The sequence below is a fragment of the Mandrillus leucophaeus genome, unplaced genomic scaffold (assembly GCF_000951045.1).
Source record: "Mandrillus leucophaeus isolate KB7577 unplaced genomic scaffold, Mleu.le_1.0 Scaffold160, whole genome shotgun sequence".
In the NCBI taxonomy this organism is placed as follows: Eukaryota; Metazoa; Chordata; class Mammalia; order Primates; family Cercopithecidae; genus Mandrillus; species Mandrillus leucophaeus.
The window spans coordinates 3,465,650-3,484,878 of NW_012101588.1; the positions used below are offsets into that span (position 1 = coordinate 3,465,650).

The 19,229-nt window shown below is 35.6% G+C and overlaps 1 protein-coding gene across 3 annotated transcripts in view; it reads left to right on the plus strand.

The window, feature by feature from the left end:
* CEP57L1 (centrosomal protein 57kDa-like 1) overlaps nucleotides 1–19,229 on the plus strand; it is a 61,905-nt gene that overhangs the window by 26,309 nt on the left and 16,367 nt on the right. For 2 of the 3 annotated variants that reach the window (XM_011975947.1, XM_011975946.1), the window contains exons 2-3: nucleotides 16,984–17,146; nucleotides 18,528–18,707. In XM_011975947.1, the coding sequence (XP_011831337.1) occupies nucleotides 16,987–17,146; nucleotides 18,528–18,707 (340 nt within the window). In that variant the 5' untranslated portion in view covers nucleotides 16,984–16,986. Of the gene's footprint in view, nucleotides 1–9,315; nucleotides 9,510–16,983; nucleotides 17,147–18,527; nucleotides 18,708–19,229 lie in introns of those variants that run through there. The other variant, XM_011975945.1, reaches the window with a different exon arrangement.

Consider the following 19,229-nt stretch of genomic DNA (forward strand, 5'->3'; position numbering starts at 1 on the left):
AAAAAAAAAAAAAAGAAGGGCTGGGCCTACAGAAGGCATTAAGTGTAAAAATTAGATTTGTGCAGGAGCAGTATAAAGTTATAAGTAGGTTATGTGGGGAATCAAGCATTTCACTTGAAAAGTGATATACTGACTTTTCACTTGAAAAGTCATATACTGTTTATAGATTGCCTATTGGAGACATTAGGATTATAGTATGATGTTAAGAAACACTGGATATAATGTAGGTTTTGATAGTTCAAAAGAGATTTTTTGATTTTGTCGTTTCTCAGTATCATTATGCACATCAGTGATTTTACTGACAAAAATTTGGATGAAATATCCAACATATAAAGATTTCTGGATATCAGTAATAGCCAGCATTTATTGAGTGCTTACTGCACACTAAGCTCTATTCTAGTACTTCATGTTGATTCATTACGTATAATTATCTTAAATAGGTAGTCATATTATTCCCATTTTATAGATAGGAGGAACATTTAAGAAACCTTCTGCAGATCACACAGGATTTATCCCCAAGGAGTTTTGCTGCAGAGCCTACCTCTTAACCACTATGCTATACTTCATTATCAAATAATCTAGGTTACAGGTATATGAAAACATGAAAATGCATTATTCAAACAAAAATTCATATGAAGGTAGCATTTCTAGACATTAACAAGATTGCCATATTCTAGAATCTGATGAACCTTTTTCTGCATTGCCCGCCAATTGATGCGTATGATATTCTTTTCCAAAAGAAAAGTGCTTAGGTCTATAAATAATTGTTTTCTTTCTGTTCTCAAGAACCGTTGATGGTGATTATCTCCAGGGAGGGGAAAGTAGTGGGTGTAGTTGGAAATCAGCAGTCTGGGATTAGAAAAATTTTGAGTTTTCATTTTGTGACTTTCTGTACTGTTTAAGTTTTGTTACCTCTGGATATTAAAAAATGTGTTAATGGGGGTTCTGTATAATGGGATTATGGGCTACTCTTAAAGTGTTTTAAATATTTATAGCACACAAATTATACTAACAGATATCATCTGAAGAATTACTAAGTAGGTTGACATTCATATTCAGTGGATTTTACACAGTTCCACATAGAAACAATATTGTTATAAAATGGTTAGAAATGTAGTGTCACTATGAAACCATTATTCCCTTGTTTCTATGGGAAAGTGAATTTTCAATTATAGATGCGGATGTGGAAACTGTTACTTCACTTTCTACAGTCTTAGAAAATTCCTATACTTACACAGACAGACAGACACACACATACACACACTCTCACTCAGTCACTCACTCATAGGCAAACATTTGCTCTGGGGGTAGAATAGTTTTCCTGAGTGAAAGAGGTGCTCTAGTGGGGTGTGGCAAGGATGAGTGTCAGATTAGAATTTTTATATCAATTGCTCTAGACAGGACTATGTTGTGAGAAGGACTCTGAGGACCTTCACCCACTAAAAACAGGGAAGTTAGCAGTGGTTGGTTGTATAACTGGTTTATTTGTAAGTCACACTTTTGGATTATGATACTCCCCACAGTGATCAGTTGGTGTTTATTTTCACTCTAAAGCACTTTTAGTCATCTAGCAACTCATTTGGATGATGTGCTTGCTGTACAATGACATTTGCAGTTTTAAAAGACCCCAGAGCAACTACGGTGTGTAATTTGTGCAGTGTTTGTACTACTCTTGGAATAGATGGGAAATGTATGTTTGAATTAGGAAAAGACTGCTTTTCTGGAAAATTACAGAAGTTCTAAAAGAATTTTTTTTCACTGTGGCATTGTTGAGAAGGGATTAATTTTTCTTAAAAAGAGCCAGGATACTCTGGATATAATGAAAATAGTTAGTGTTTGTGGCCTGTGAGCAAAAGAGGGAATACCAAATGTCAGAGTAGGACTGTAAATCATCATCCTTGGCAGGAACAAAGTTTGCTGTTTGTCTTGTTATGTCTGGACAGTTACCAGGGCCTGTGGTGCATTTTGCAGTTTCATTATCAAAATCCCAGAGTGTGGGAGCATTTACATAGACTCCAGGGTACAGGTATTAGTGGTCTGATCTCACTCTTTGGGGTTCTTGTTTTAAAATGGATGAGACTTTTTATATTTAGAGGAATTATAAATATGGTTAAATGTGATGGAAAGGGAAACAATTTTATAATTGTTAATAGTGTCTTTGTTTTATAGTTATTTTAAAAACAAATCAACACCTATATGAAATTATAAAGTACATCTGAGAACCCAAAAATAACCCCACCGTCAAAGATTCTGAGCATTCAGAATATAGCTTGGTATGCTTTCCATCTACTGTATTTCAGTGGCTTTAAGACACATATTTTTAGAAATTTTAGAAATTAAAAAATCTCTAAGATAAGGAAATGTCTTGTAATCATTATTAGCCTCAATCGAAGTCAGATTACTTCAGAAAGGATTTGCATTTCACTCTGCCAGTTATTTGCACTACTACCAATCTGAGACCACTTTAAGTTAAATTCTCTGCCTGAAAGATTTGTTTTGTTTTGTTTTGTCTTTGTTGGTTTTGCTGTGTTTTGTTTTTGACCCTACTGGTAATATGAATTCAGACTGCAAAGCTAGGTGAGTACTGGCTTTTAGATAAAATTGCTTCAATCTCGTGTACAGATAGAGACTTTCAGGTTTCCTTGCTGTCTCATTCTGAATGCTGGGTTTATTTTTCATTTGTTTATATTGCATTTGTACCCCTTTTGTTGTTCTAGCTTTACATGGGAGGCCTCTTGTTTGGGGTACGTTGTTGTTTTGGTGGTGGTGGTGCATGAAAGAATAATACATCTTATAATTTATTGTGGCTTAGATTTGATCAAAGACTCATCAGAGGGCCAGGCTCTGTGGCTCATGGCTGTAATCCCAGTACTTTGGGAGGCCAAGGTGGGAGGATTACGAGGTCAGGGGTTCAAGACCAGCCTGGCCAAAATAGTGAAGCCCCATCTCTACTAAAGATACAAAAAATTAGCCAGGCATGGTCATGTGCGCCTGTAATCTCAGCTACTTGGGAGGCTGAGGCAGGAGAATCGTTTGAACCCAACCTGGGAGGCATAGGTTGCAGTGAGCCAAGATTGTGCCATTGCACTCCAGCCTGGGCAACAGGGTGAGATTTTGTCTCAAAAAAAAAAAAAAAAAAAAAAAAAAAGACTCATCAGACACTTGCCCAGGCCCCTACTAACATCCGTCTTCAGAATTTGCTTACTCTTATTGTAGACACACTTCTAGTAAACTCAATGTCATTGTTACACATTTCTTTGCTCATTCCTTTAATGATCTTCGAACTTTATATAAGGATCAGTTGGGTAGTTATCAAAACGATATATTTATGGGTCTTATCCCTAGAGTTTTTGTTTCCATGGACTTTGGTGAGTCCCAGGAATCTGCATGTTTATTAAAAATAAAAATCCTCAGGGTATTCTTACCTAAGTGATTGAAGGACCACACTTAAACTGCATACTCTATATCTAACTCAATACTCATGGCTTCAACTGCCATCTATGTATATTGATGACTTCCAAACCCTTATCTTTGTTTTTATTATTATTATTACCTACCGGCTGAGCTAGCTGGGGCCAAATCCTTACTTTAAACAATTCTTGAATGTCAAACTCATCTATAAAATTGGCATGTCTCTATTAAAGACAATACACTCCAAATCAGGATACCTGGGTTCAGATCCCAGCTCAGCCCCTTAATAGCTGCATGACCCTGGGCAAGTTACTTAACTTCTCAGATGCCTCATGTAAAAAGAAGTTAATATGTCATAGTGTTGCCTTCATGATTCAGTGGATCAATGCATGTAAACTTCTTTGACCAGTGCCTCACATGTAGCAAGCTCAATATAAATTTTAGCTGTTTTTTTAAAAAATGTTATTTCACAAGCCCCTCAATTATGTTTAAAATAAATCTTTTATACCACCTCCACTGCTTTCAAAATCTGTTTTCTACCTTGGTTACAACTTTATTTCATTTTTCCCTATCACAAGTTTTCCTTGTCTGGTCATAAGTTCTACGAATTTGACATCCTGATTTTCTCTAGTTTTTCTCTTCCTTTCCATAGGATTAGTAGCAGGAAATACCTAAATAGAACCACTTCTATGGCCAGGCTCATGCCTGTAATCTCAGTACTTTGGGATGCGAAGGTGGGTGGATCACCTGGTGACAGGAGTTCGAGACCAGCCTGGCCAACATGGCGAAACCCTGTCTTTACTAAAAAAATACAAAAATTAGCCAGGCGTGGTGGCGTGCACCTGTAATCCCAGCTACTCGGGAGGCTGAGTCAGGAGAATCACTTGAACCCAGAAGGCGGACGTTGCAGTGAACCGAGATCATGCCGTTGCACTCCAGCCCAGCCCAGGTAACAGAGTGAGACTCCGTCTCAAAAAAATAAAAATAAAAAAGGAACCACTTCTATTGCTTTGATTCAGGTCTTTATCATCTCACGTAGAGCTCTGGAATAGTCTCCTACCTGTACTTTGAGCCTTTGGTTGTTTCTATCCATTCTTCATAAAAAACTTTATCAAAGGCAGTGTGGTCTTGCTACTCCTCTGCTGGATGGCTTTTACTACCTACAGGATAAAATCTAAACAGCTGTACCTGGCATACAAGGCTCCTCAGGTCTGGTTTCTGCCTCATCTTCTGCAATATTTAGGCACTATACAGCCTTCCAGCTTTAGTAAATCACTCATAATAGATTGCTCAAAACACTGGATTCTCTCTTGCTTTCATAATTTTGCATAGATAAGCTATATAGTATGATGATTTAGAGTGTGAGCTTTAGAGCCAGACTGCCAAATCTTGACTTTGCCACTTAACTAGGTATGGACCTTGGATGAAACAGTTTTTTCTGTGCCACAGTTTCCTCATCTGTAAAATAGGAATAATTGTGCTTCATAGCATTGGTATGTGGATTTAGTAAGTTAATTCACAGAAGTTTTTAATAAATGTGAGATATCATTATTTTTATATTTACCATGCTATTTCTTCTGTCTGTGCACTTGATCTTTTCTTCTACCCATTCTCTCACTTTCTTTTGCTTGTGAAATGCTATTCATTCATCCTTCATGTCTCAGTTTAAGAACTAGCTCCTCCAGGAAGTCACCATTGAAATCCCCAGACTCTGGGTCAGATGCTTCTCCTCCGGATTCCCATAGCATCCTATGTAGCATAATTAAGTTGTGAATGTTTCAGGGACTGCCTGGGACTGTATTTTTCATCTCTGAATGTTTAATGAATGAAACTTGATTGCTTTGTTGTTTATTTGCTATAGGTTGGGAAACCAATTAGAAAGGAGTCTTCTGCTAGAAACAAGTAGGTAGACAGCAAGGGAAGAGGTAGCAAGAGATGAAAAAACAGAAAACAGAGTCTAGGATGGTCTAGAACTTTCCAGTGAAGGGGTAAACAATACAATATCACACTGGGTCCCTAAGTATCATTGTGCATAATTAAAATGCTATGATGCTATCCTTAAGTCATCCTAAAGGTTAAATTGTGTTGAATATACTCTGTCTAAAAGGAAGGAAAGCAGTTTAAACACTTTAGAAATCTTTCTTTTAAAACTAGTCGAAATAAATTTTGGTACTGAACTTGGCAAGCTTTAGATATTTATCATTGTCCAATAGCTCATTCCCCCTTGGGCAGCCTGACTAATCAGTGAAGTCCCGCAATTAATTCTGACTATGAAGTCTGCCCAACCTGTGGGGAAAAAAAATGTAAAGGCCTAGAAAGTGGATTTGTAGCAACTAATCTGAGTGCCCATTACCCAGTTTCCGAACTCTGTGTTTACTAAGTTTGCCATCAACTGTTCTAAAGAGAAAAGGGTGTGGTGGCACACACCTGCTACTCGGAAGGCTGAGGTGGGAGGATTGCATGAACCCAGGAGTTTGAAGCTAGTCTAGGCAACACGGTGAGAACCTGTGTTGATTGATTGATTGATTGATAGACAGGTGGATAGAAATGGTTAAAGTTCAACGAAAATAACTATAGTATACTTTTATCCTTATAAATACAATAAACATTATAAGAATGTTGAAACCCTTTCAAAATCACTTATTTTTTAACTTAGAACTTTTCGAAGAAATATTACCAGTAATATTTTCAAATCCTAAGAATTATGGTTTACTTAAATAAAATGACATTAAATTAAAACCTGTATGTAAAAGTACATATCAAAGCACAATGTGTGTGTGTGTGTGTGTGTGTGTGTGTGTGTGTGTTTTAAGTTAGGACAGTATTTACTGATTTGCTGGGTTCAACCATAATAAACATTAGCATAGGGAGGTAGGAAAAAGTTGTTGACCTAACAAATTAGTTTCAGAGGATTTATTTTTACAAATATTTTTTGGATTAGGCCCTGAAGATACAATGCCCCTTTGCAGAGTGTAGGAATTTGGATTGTGGAGACTTACAGAAAAAATAAACATAATTGCCTTTTCTGAGTTTATGTTGAGATAAGAGACATGAAACCCTTACAAATGAAAACATGTAAGTGCTTCCAACAGATATTCATATAAATAATTGATACTCTAAATCTCCAGCTGCTTTCTACCTCTTTGGAAATCTAATTGAGAAAATATTTTATTAAATTTTTGTTTCTCATTATAAAAGTAATATGTGTTCATTGTGGAGAATGTTTTAGAAGGTGGAAGTAAGAACATGAAAATCTGTTGTCCATCTATTAACATTTAATAACTTAAATCTGTTTTTTGTATCTATCTTTGTCCTTTAAAAATAGGCTATAATTATACAGTTTTATATTGTTCCTCATTTACTTTGTATTAAATTAGGAACATTTTCTCTTGAACTGAATAGTCAAGATAAACGAGATCTTGGTAAAGATGATGGGGAGTCTAATCATTTAAGTGACCTTAGACATTATATGTTCTAAACTAAATGGATACACGTTCAATAAGGAGAAATCTAATTATTAGATAGAATATTCATAAGCCTGGTTATTTTAAATTCAGCACTTGATGAGTTTACTTGAAAATTAGATAGCTCTTATTGCATGTATTGAGTTGAATTAACTGCACATGAACAATTAGATGCTATATTATAATTTATAAAATATTTGTAAAAGATTGGCATTACTTTGTACTCTTAAAAAACTGGCTATTGGCCGCGCACGGTGCCTCACGCCTGTAATCCCAGCACTTTGGGAGGCTGAGGTGGGCGAATCACGAGGTCAAGAGATCGAGACCATCCTGGCCAACATGGTGAAACGCCATCTCTACTAAAAATACAAAAAATTAGCCAGGCGTGGTGGCGAGTGCCTGTAGTCCTAGCTACTCCGGAGGCTGAGGCAGGAGAATGGCGTGAACTCCGGAGGCGGAGCTTGCAGTGAGCCGAGATCGCGCCACTGCACTCCAGCCTGGCAAAAGAGCGAGACTCCATCTCAAAAAAAAACAAAACAAAAAAACCCAAAAACTGGCTGTTCTACTCATGTAATAATGTATTTCTTATATTCAGACTATTTAATGAGTTTGGAGGCTGCTCAGTAAAAATTTATTAGTAGTTATGAAATAAACCAATTTTACTTGATACACTGTTGACTCACCCCCCTCCCTTTTTCTTTTTTCTCCCTCTCATTGTCTTATGTCAGTCTTTTTTCAACAGTGTAATTGCAAACTCAGTCAGATAGCAGAAGCCATGTCCTGTGTTCTTTTTATTTCAGGGAGGCATAGTGTATTAGACATAAATAGTAAGTACTTGTTCTCACTTTCACTCCTTTGTTATCACTTTCTCCTGCTTTTCCCCACTTCTCTTATTGCTTTTTTTTTTGTAATCTCCTTTGAGAGTTTTTTTTTTTTTTTCCTTCACTTGTCTCCCAAATCTGTGATTCTTAATCTTTTTTTGTTTGTTTGGTTTTGTTTTTTGGAGACCAAGTCTCCTCTGTCACCCAGGCTGGAGTGCAATGGCACAGTCTCGGCTCACTGCAACCTCCACCTCCCAGATTCAAGTGATTCTCTCCTGCCTCAGCCTCCTGAGTAGCTGGGATTACAGGCGTATGCCACCACACTGGGCTAATTTTTTAAAAATTTTTAGTAGAGATGAGGTTTCACCATGTTGGCCAGGATGGTCTTGATTTCCTGACCTTGTGATCTGCCCGCCTCGGCCTCCCAAAGTGCTGGGATTACAGGCGTGAGCCACTGCGCCCAGCCAAATCTGTGATTCTTAACCTTTTATAAAATTTTGTCTCAACACATCTGAGGAGGACCCACAGTGGTTCCCTAATGGGCAAAGGCAGTGAGTCTCAGCTACCTCTTTTGTCATGCACACATGCACACACTGAAAATTGCTGTTCTTTATACTGTCCTTGGGTGATCTAATTGATAACCAAATCTCTATCTCTAGATCCAACCTAAATGCATATTTGTAGCATATTCTTAAGTCCTTTTGATTATATCTTCTCAGCATCTTTCATATTTATCTCATCTACTCCAGTCCTATTTTAGACCTATATTTTTCTTGTTTGAATTACTTTAGTAACCTCTTAATTTGTCCATCTGCCTATAATTTCTTCCTTCTTTTGTCTGTTCACCTTAAGGCCAGCTGAATGAACTTGTCAAAATGTAAACCTGGTCATGTTATTCCCTTTTATGTCCTTAATTACCTCTCTATGGTCTAATCAAATAAATTACAAACTCCTTGATGTGATATACAAAATCCTTTGTGGCTTGACCCTTATACGTTTTTAGCCTGTTTTTTACTGCCAACATTTATTCACTGTACTCCAAACAAATTCACTGGGATCTATCATCGTCCTCAATGATTATACACTCTATCTTCACTAATGGTATATTGCCAGTTTTTGTGTTCCTGCTAAACCTCTTATTGTTTGTTTGCTTTGGTCTCTGTCTTTCCTAATGTTTGGTAAGCCTTGGTTAGATAGCTTATATGTAAGATGGGAGCACTGAAAAACTAATTGAAGGCCGGGTACAGTGGCTCGTGCCTATAATCCCAGCACTTTGGGAGGCCAAGGCAGGTGGATCACCTGAGGTCAGGAGTTTGAGACCAGCCTGCCCAACATGGTGAAACTCCGCCTCTACTAAAAATACAAAAAATTAGCCGGGCGTGGTGGTGGGCGCCTGTAATCCCAGCTACTCAGGAGGCTGAGGCAGGAGAATCGCTTGAACCTGCGAGGTAGAGATTGCAGTGAGCCGATATCGCACCACTGCACTCCAGCCTGGACAACAGAGAGAGACTCCTTCTCAAAACAAAAAACCAAAAAAACTAATTGGAAACTCCAAATCTATCCAATCAATTCATTTTATTGTCTTTAGTGTCTTTATTAACTTAAGCTATTCGTATTTCCTAGAAAATGGATCCTCAGTTCTTCACTTGGATATAATAATATAGACTGCCGACATTCTGGGAACTGATTAGTCTTCCAGCTTCCAGTCTCATGCCCCTCCCTCAGTTGTTCTGAGTGCCCCCCAGTCCAGAGATATTCTATAATTTCCTCTTCAGAAAGAAACAAAACAAAATTCTGATCTTCCCAGATGAAGGTAGAATACTCATGGCTGCATGGAAAGGCAGAGGGTATTTGGGCATATAATTTACTTCTACATTAAACTTTCAACCTGTTCTCTAGTTTCCAGCTCTATCTTACCTACTGCTTACAGAGGTGTGGCTAATTCCTGAGCCATTCCAGGATCCTGCTGGGTAAAATTTAAAAAGTCACATTTCTTACTTGGATTTGGAGTCTGCCTTTTTGCATTAGCTAAGCCTGTTACTACTCATACATCTGTTTTCCATTTTCCAAAGTTTTGTTGTCACCTCTACTGATCCTTCTCTTCGCAGGTTTGTATCTTTCTTTTTTTTAAATATTATTTTAGTGAGTTTCCAAGTGGAAGCAAAAGTAAGTATATATGTTCACTCTGCCATATTAACCTAAACTTCTCTTTCAAAACTCTTCATAATTTCAGATTATTTCTGGCGTTAGTTATCTCTCCATCAGTCAGAGAGTGTTAACCTCTCCTTTGTGTTCCCATGGCTTTCTGCATATGCTTTTGTTATGGAACCAAGCCCATTGAATCGAAGATTGTTTTTATCATATTTGTCTCCCCTAGCACGCATTGTTATGCAACCAATCTCTAAAAGTTTTTCATCTGGCAAAACTGAAACTCTATAACTCATTTCACTGCTCCCCAGCAACCACCATTCTACCTTCTGTTTCTGTAAGTTCATCTACTTTAGATACTTCATGTAAGTGGAAACACATATATTGCAAACTTATATAAGACAAACATCTTATGTTTGTCTTTTCTGTGATTGGTTTATTTCACTTAGCATCATATCTTCAAGGTTCATCAAAATTGAAGCCTCTGTCAGAGTTTCCTTCCTTTTTAAGGCTGATTAATATTCCATTGCTTGTATATATCACATTTTGTTTACCTATCAATGGGCATTTGGTTTGCTTCTGCCTTTTGGTTATTGTGAATTGTGCTGCTATGAACATAGGTATACAAATACCTCTTTGAGACCCTGCTTTCAGTTCTTCTGCATACATATGCAGAAGTGTGGTTGTCTTTTATGAAATTGACATTTTTTAAGAAAACAGCCACCTCTCTGCTGGCTTTTTTTTAAAAAAAAAGAAAAATAGAATGTTTTTCATTTGTTGTTTATGTGGTATTTGCTCATGTTGAGATTCAGGTTATGCGTTCTGGCCAGGGTACTGCATAAGTGATGTTGTGTCCTTTTCCGGGTTTCATATCCAGAGGCACACGATGGCCTTCTACCTCTCATAGGTGATGTTAATTTTAATCATCCTATCAGAGTATTGTTTGTCTTTCTACTATTCAGTTACTAGTTTTTCCTTGCATTTTATAAGCATTCTATGGGAAATACACTTTAGGACCATGCAACTATCCTGCTCCTCATTAAAATGTGTCCCCTTGATTTAGCAGTTATTGATGCTTCTTGCCTAAATCAGCCTTTATTGTGATGGTTACAAAATAATGATTTTTTCATATCTGTCGAGGGATTTTCTTAAGTTAATTATAAATTACATTAAGTAGATCAATTCGAGTGTCAAAAGATCAGTATATTAAATGTAAGATTTGCTGCTACTGTAAATATATTATACATGAATGTCATTGAAGTGTAATAATACTTAAAGTGCTTCTAAATTTCTGGAATTTGATGGTTACTATAGTATTCCTATAAAGTCATTGCATATTTTTAATGTTGAATATATAGTGTGCCTAAGACGTGAATTAAGTTCTGATACTTTTTCTTATTCTCAGCCTATAGATTGTTTACTATTTGTTCTGTTATCTGAATCCTGCTAGTGAACTCTCTATTTAGTTAATAACTAACCAGATAATATTCACTTTACTATAATTGAAGAAGAACAAACTTTACAGTATGGAATACGTTTGAGAATTGTAGCTGGAATGAAAAGATATAAACTCCTTTTCCTTTTTTGAAGCCTAAGTATCATTCTGTGTATGCAACGAAAACTGGTTTGTTTAAAGCAGTTAGTATCTCTAAAGTATGTCTAAAGCTATTGCAGTATTTTATTTCAAGCAATTTGGCAGACTAGATGTTTAGAGAAACTTCCGGTAAAGAACACATTTTTAAATGCTGGATAAAATACTTAAAAATTTTTTTTTTAAGTTGCTTGAGTTGGCAGCGAAGTAAGGTGAAAATACAAGGCTGTAAATAATGAGAAGGCCGAATTCCATGGAGATAAGTGAGCCATAGAACCTCTTTACCTCTAAAATTGCCTTCTGATACCTTATGGCCCAGAACCTGGGCTTTAAGGAGATAGTCCTGCTTGCATGGGACAGAGGAAATCTGAGCCTAGGCATTGTGAGTTATAAGTTTGGACACTGCAACATAAAGCTGAGATCCCCAAAGTGTGAATCATCCTCTGTGGATAATTTAAGGAAAATAGCCTGCTCTTTAGAATGACACTGCCTATCTCATCCTTGGTTTTGATTGGAATACACAAAAAGAATCTTTCCTGAGAATTCCTCATCACAATCCTACGCTCATGTGAGTTTGAAGTTGAAATTTGCCTTGCAAAAATAATCTTAATCTAAAGGTTTAGTTTAATGATGCTTTTGGTTTGGGGTGCCTCAGATCCTAGCAGAAAAATAGAAGTTTTCTCTGAAGAAAGGTGCTTTAAACATTGACTTCGAAGAATTCCTACAGTTAAAGATCTAAGAAATGTGAGTTTAAAATTAGAACTCTAAATGTGTGAATAAGACCAGCCTGGGCAACATAGTGAGACCACCATCTCTAAAAAACACAAAACAGCAGCAACAATAACAAAAAATTTTATGATACTCTTCTTCAGTAACTTGCATTTTTCACCCAACAGTTTTCTAAGATTCATCCTTATTGAAATCTTTACCACAAATTATTCATTGTCTTTGTTAGGACATTGTGTAAATATACCACAGTTTATCTGTTTATCCATTTCGGCTATTCCTAGTTTTTGCTATTATAGATAGTGCTGCTACAAATATTCTTAATAATGTCTTTCCTGGTGATGATATGTAAAAGTTTCTCTAAGATTTATTCACTAGATTGTAATATCTATCTGTATGTATATATGTATATGTAAAGAAATATATATTCAATTTTATTTCATAATACTAAATTGTTTTAAAATTGGTACCAGTTTATGTGCCAACACTTACTACTGTTCTCATAGTTCTACATCATTTCTGAAATTTTATATTGTCAGTTTTACGTTTTGCCTAACTGTTGGATATGAAATGCTAATTTGTGGTTTTAAGTTGCATTTCCGTGACTACTACTGAGGTTGAGCATCTTTTCCTGTATTTATAAACCACTTATGTTTCCTCTTTTTGAAGTGTCCCTTATACTTATTTTTTCTATTGGGTTTTGTGTTTCTTTCTGATTTATAGTTCTTCAGATATTTTGAGTACTAGTCCCTGGTAAATTAATTAAATTAATATCTACACAGTAGCCAGGTTAGATCATCTGAGAATTATCTTTGAATTGTTCTTCTTCTTTATCCCTTAAAGATAATCATTGCTAACATGAATCAACATTTACTATGTATCAGACATCTTTCTGAGTACCTTACTTACATTGTCTCATTTAATCCTTAAAGCAGTCTTATATGTTAAGGCAGGAGGGACCGGTTTTGTGGAAGACAATTTTTCCACAGATGCGGCAGGGGTAGGGGGATAGTTTGGTGATGAAACAGTTTCACCCCAGATCATTCCAGATCATCAGACATTAGTTTGATTCTCATTAGGAGCGAGTAGCCTAGATCCCTGATATGCACAGTTCACAATAGGGTTCGCGCTCCTATGAGAATCTAATGCTGCCCTGATCTGACAGGAAGCGGAGCTTGGGTGGTAATGCTTGCTCACCTTCACTCACTTCCTGCTGGGCAGCCTGGTTCCTAACAGGCCAAGAATGGATACTAGTCCGCAGACCAGAGGTTGGGAACCCCTGTGTTAAGATACCATTTTAATTTTTATTTTGCAAATGAGGAATTTGAGGCACAGAGAAATTAAACATTTGATCAAGGTCACACAGCAGTGCTTCAGTTTGAACCAAAGAAGTCTGCTCTGAAACTTTTATTTTATTTTATTTTATTTTATTTTATTTTATTTTATTTTATTTTTTTGAGAGAGAGTCTTTCGCTCTGTCACCCAGGCTGGAGTGCAGTGGTGCAATCTCAGCTCACTGCAGCCTCTACCTCCCAGGTTCAAGTGATTCTCCTGCCTCAGCTTCCTGAGATGGTTCATTCTGGGTGAATGGTCAGAGATACTATAGAAGACTTTTGAAATAAAGGAATGTCATCTCCCTAGTAGTCCTGTGGAATAAGTGTTTTCCTCTATAAAAAGTAAAAAAATGCTTTGCAGTAAAGTGTTTGTGTCTAGAGCATTCTTTTTAGGGGGATAGTTTTTTTATGCAATGGGATCTTAGTGGCAGCCAATTAGAGTATCTTTATTTTATAGACCGTAAAGACAGGGAGTAATTTCCCTGGTTGTTCACAAGCTGTCAAGAATGGTTTCAGGTAAACCAACCCAAATGCCCATCAATGATAGACTAGATAAAGAAAATGTGGTACATATATACCATGGAACACTATGCAGCCATAAAAAGGAATGAGCTCATGTCCTTTGCAGAGACATGGATGAAACTGGAAGCCATCATCCTCGGCAGCCTAACATAAGAACAGAAAACCAAACACTGCATGTTCTCACTCGTAAGTGGGAGTTGAACATTGAGAACACCTACATACAGAGAGAGGCACAACACACACCAGGGCCTGTCGGTGGTAAAGGAAGGGAACTTAGAGGGCGAGTCAGTAGGTGCAGCAAACTACTATGGCACATGTATACCTATGTAACAAACCTGCACATTCTGCACATGTATTCCGTTTTTTTGTTTGTTTTTAGAATAAATAAAAAGTAAATAAAAATTTTAAGAAAAAAAAAGAATGGTTCCAGGTACAACCTGAGTTTCCCAGGCTTGATACAAATGAGGTTCACATTTTATAGCCTTTTGCCCCTACTTGCAGACACCAATAAAATGTTCCATAAGAGTTCCTGAGGTCTTTTCAGTTACCAACAGCTAGCTAAGTCCGGTATCAGAAATACCAGAATTCTAGAGATTGGGATTTAAGTACTTCTCTGTATTTTCAGAAATTTTTCCCTAGAAAAATATTTCTAGGGAAATAAAAACTCTCATACACGCCCATGAATGTGTCCCTTCCATCTGTGATCTCTCTCTGTTTCTCTCTTGCTCTCTCGCTTTCTCACTCTTGTTCACTGTCTCTCTTGCTCTCTCTCTCTCTTGCTGAATACTACTAACCGATGCACCAGAAAGGGGCCAAAACTGCTAGCCATCTGACTCCCCCTCCATTGTCGTATAACATCTTACACAAAGCAGGGAAGCTAATGCCTTGATATTTTATAGAGATATTGATGAAACATTTCTCAGTTTTTATTTAAACTCTCTCTCTTTTTAGAACCCACATTTGAGTCATGGCACTAGGTCAGAGATAAATTAAAATGACCACCACCATAGTCTACTCAGAATCACTCCTCCTCTCCTTAGCCTTGTAAGGCCTTTTGTAGTTATTTCACCTTCCTTCAGAGTGAGTTTTTCTCCTGGGATGCTTCAGTGCTTTATAGAAATAAGCTTTTAGTAGGCTTATGCACTTGTTTACAACACAGGACCAGATTATAAGGGTTAAGCTGAGATCCCATTACAATGAGAATCTCTGAGCTCTGTGTCACAACATCACTTGTCCTCTCGTTTCTTTACTGTTTTCTTTTTCTTCATCTTGTTTTTATCCTATCAGTGGGTTATTCTGCTTGTGCCCACTTTAATATGTGTCTACACATTTAATTTAAATAAACTGTAGTTTAATTTTTAACTTACTGGCAACCTTCTAACTAGTCATTATTTCATATACATTAAAAACCTCAAATTTGGACCAGTTTTTTAATTGGTACAATATCCAGTTTGTGAAATAATATTGTACTTAGGTCAGAGGAAGCAGAGATATCCCAAGGACTTCAGTGTGTAGTGACGAATAGCAAAATTTCATTCTTTCTATCATTGGAGAAACCCACCTGGAGCTGAAAACTGAGTCAGATATCTTGAGTAGCTCCAGTGTTTTTGGGATAGCTTTAACCACTTACCGCTCTCTAAAGACGTACAACCATCTTCAGGACTTACGTACTTTAGGGCCTTACCTCCACTTTATAGTGAGCCAGCTGTGACCAATGTTGATCTCTTGTTTTTTGAGGGAACAACTTAGACAGATGCGGTATCCCATGGGACAGTGTCTGAGATAGCTGGTACTAATAACAATAGCAAAATATGGTTGCCTTGCAAGAACAAAAAACGTCAAGTATCTTAGCAAACCTTAGGCTTTACAGCCTCTAATTTAGACCAATTAGAATATTCTAGGAGATAGCCAATCATGGCAATGGCTAAAGTAGAAAATTCTAGGAAGTGAAGTGTGCCTTCTGCTCTTCCAGAAAATACAATCCTGGGACGTGCCTGCCTTTCTTGTCTTGTGAATTGAGGCGGTAGTGAAATCATGGAAAATGTACAACTCTCAAAAATCAAAATAAGCTAATGTTATAGTGTAATTCTTGGATTTACATTTTGAAGCAAGCTTTCTTAAAATTCTGCCAGTGAGTTATTTTTTTGTGAGCAGTTATCACCTTATGTGATTATGAATTAATTTAATTAACATTGACTAGAATCTATTAAAAAATAGAATACATTTCTAAAATATTTAAATTGCAGAAAGGAAAATAAAATGATTTGGAAATTTTAGACCAAAAATTACCTGCTAAAATGGTTAAAAGGGCTCTCTTACCAAAACAAAAACAGCAACAAAATAAAAACTAGACTAACAAAACTAAGTAGTCTCGATTCTTCAGATTTGGAAACTTTCTAATCTAGATGACTAAAATGCTAATACACTAAGCAGAGATGTGTCTTATTCAAAGGTTAGATTCTGATATTTCATATATCCAAAATTACCCTTGAAAATCCTTTAGGAAGCCATACATTAGAATTCAACAATCAGTATTAGAGAATCAGTGTATATTATTGGCTTGTTTTTAAAAGCTCTGTTGTCTTTTAGAATATGTACTTTCTCTTTAAATCCTAGAGTCACACTGCTTGTAGAGCGATGCTCAGACTATGATAGATATATGGGATTTGTGAGTTACTGAGAAACCAGTAAATTCACGGCACTCATGTCATGCTTACTCCAGGGTATATGATTATTGAAAATCAGGCAGAATTGTCGATACTACTTACACAAGAAATAGTAATTTTTCTTTCTTTTATTGCCAGGCTTATTAGAGTTGAATTTATAATTAAGTTCCTAAAGATACAACTCCACAGTATATGATTATGTTGTTATGTTGAAGTTTCACCTGAATTTTTATATAATGCGTTCACCCTTAAAATAGGAAAGAATGATACTATATTATATCATTCCTTTATTCTCTACAGATAATGGATTCTGAGTTAATGCATAGTATAGTGGGAAGCTATCATAAACCTCCAGAAAGAGTATTTGTTCCCTCATTCACCCAGAATGAACCATCTCAGAATTGCCATCCTGCGAACTTAGAGGTTACCTCTTCTAAGATACTTCATAGCCCAAATAGCCAAGGTAATGCTGATATAGAATTTGAAGAATGGTAAAAAGCTTGCTATAAAAAACCTTTCGTATTTATGTGGAATACAATATGATTGTATATTTAATCTTAACAAAACTCCTAATTTTGATTCTGTTGCTAAAAGTTTCCATGAACTTAGACAAATTACTTGACATTTTTTATTTTGGCTTCTACAGCCATAAAATGAAGATTAATATAACCAGCTGGACACATATCACAGGGTTATCATAAAAACATCATTTGAAAACAGGAAAATACTCTTTGAAGAATAATAGGTCAGATTTGGAATCCTTCTAAACCACATGATTAGAATGTTAGCGAATTAAATGGAATTGCATCTTATTCAAGAATTAGATTCAGAAATTGCATACATCCAAAATTATTCTTGAAAATATTTTAGGAAGCCAGTATATCAGAGTAACTACAAAATACTAGTATTTTAATGTTTAAAATAGAAATGTAGGAGGATCTTAAAGTTGAATTAGGAAAACATTGTATTACTCCAGGCATATTTTAAGCTGTGCAGATTCCTTTCTAAGATTCTGTTATCACCTACTTTTAAAATATTCTATAATAATGGTTGCTGTTAATAAATAAACTAGTTTTGTGGAATAAACTATAAGAAATAATAATGCAAATCAATGTGCCAGCTACAGATACCATGTAAAGAGGAATAAATATAATTTATTTATCTCATTTATAAAAATCAAATGGTAATCTCTAGCAAGCATCTTTCTAATTTGATATAAAGTATATGACAGTTAAAACTCAACTTATCTGAATCATGAAGATATTAATATAGTTGAATACAAGTCACAGTGGTATAGTGTACTATTATCTTTCAGGTCTGACATTAGGTAAGCCATTAGGTTATAATTATCCTGTTTCTTAATACTGTATCATGGACAAAGAAACAGTAAATATGTGTGATTTGACTAAAATGGAATACATCAAGAACTGAGAAAAAAACCTTTAACTTTAAACCTAAATTGCCATGTTAATTAGTAGAAATTATATTTTAATGTTCCTTATTCATATTCAGACTCTTATGCTCCCTAGACTACATTGTCTTCTTTAAGTCCTTTCATTTGAAAATATTTATTTTATTAAATTAAAATCATGGTTATTACCTTTCTCAGTCTTAGAAATCACTAAATACAATCATAGATATATTGTTTTTACAAGATATATTAGAGAAAATGTGCCCTTCTTTAAAGTGTTATTCATTATTTTTCATTTTTTGAAGAATATGCATTACTTGTACATTTTTCTGGCTCACTAACAAAAATATACTGCTTATTTTTCTTATGTTACTTTGATTGTAAGTGTTCAGAAACTTTCACTGAAAATATCAACAAAATATTTTTTCAACAGCTCTTATTTTAGCCTTAAAAACTCTTCAGGAAAAAATTCATCATTTAGAGCTGGAGAGAACACAGGCTGAAGATAACCTGAACATTCTTTCCAGAGAAGCAGCGCAGTATAAGAAGGCCTTAGAGAATGAAACAAATGAGAGAAATCTGGCACACCAGGAGCTGATAAAGCAGAAAAAAGGTAAGAAATGCAGTAGTTCTCAGAAACCAGGAGTTACCAGAGTATACAGTTCAAAAATAATAAACCTAGTCTAAGCCGATGTACTCAGATATCTTTGTTCTTATATATATTCAAACTTTGTGGCTTTGTTCTCAGACCTTTTGATATTTGTGAAAAAAAGATATAGTTTTGAACTTACCTCTATCATATCTAACTTAGCATAATTCATAAATTCTAGAAATTAAAGGAAAAATTAAGATTTTAGACAAGTTGTGTTTAAAAATTAGAATATTTTCAGAATAACCAACAAAATCCAATTTAACCCGTAATTGAATATTTATTTTTTATTTATTTGTATTTGCAGTTAACACTAAACTTTAGAATTTGAAATACAGAACAACACTAGCAATTAAACAATATAAAAACCAATAAAAATGAATACAAAAGAATTTTTTTATTATTATTATTACACTTTAGGTTCTAGGGTACATGTGCATAACGTGCAGGTTTGTTACATATGTATACTTGTGCCATGTTGGTGTG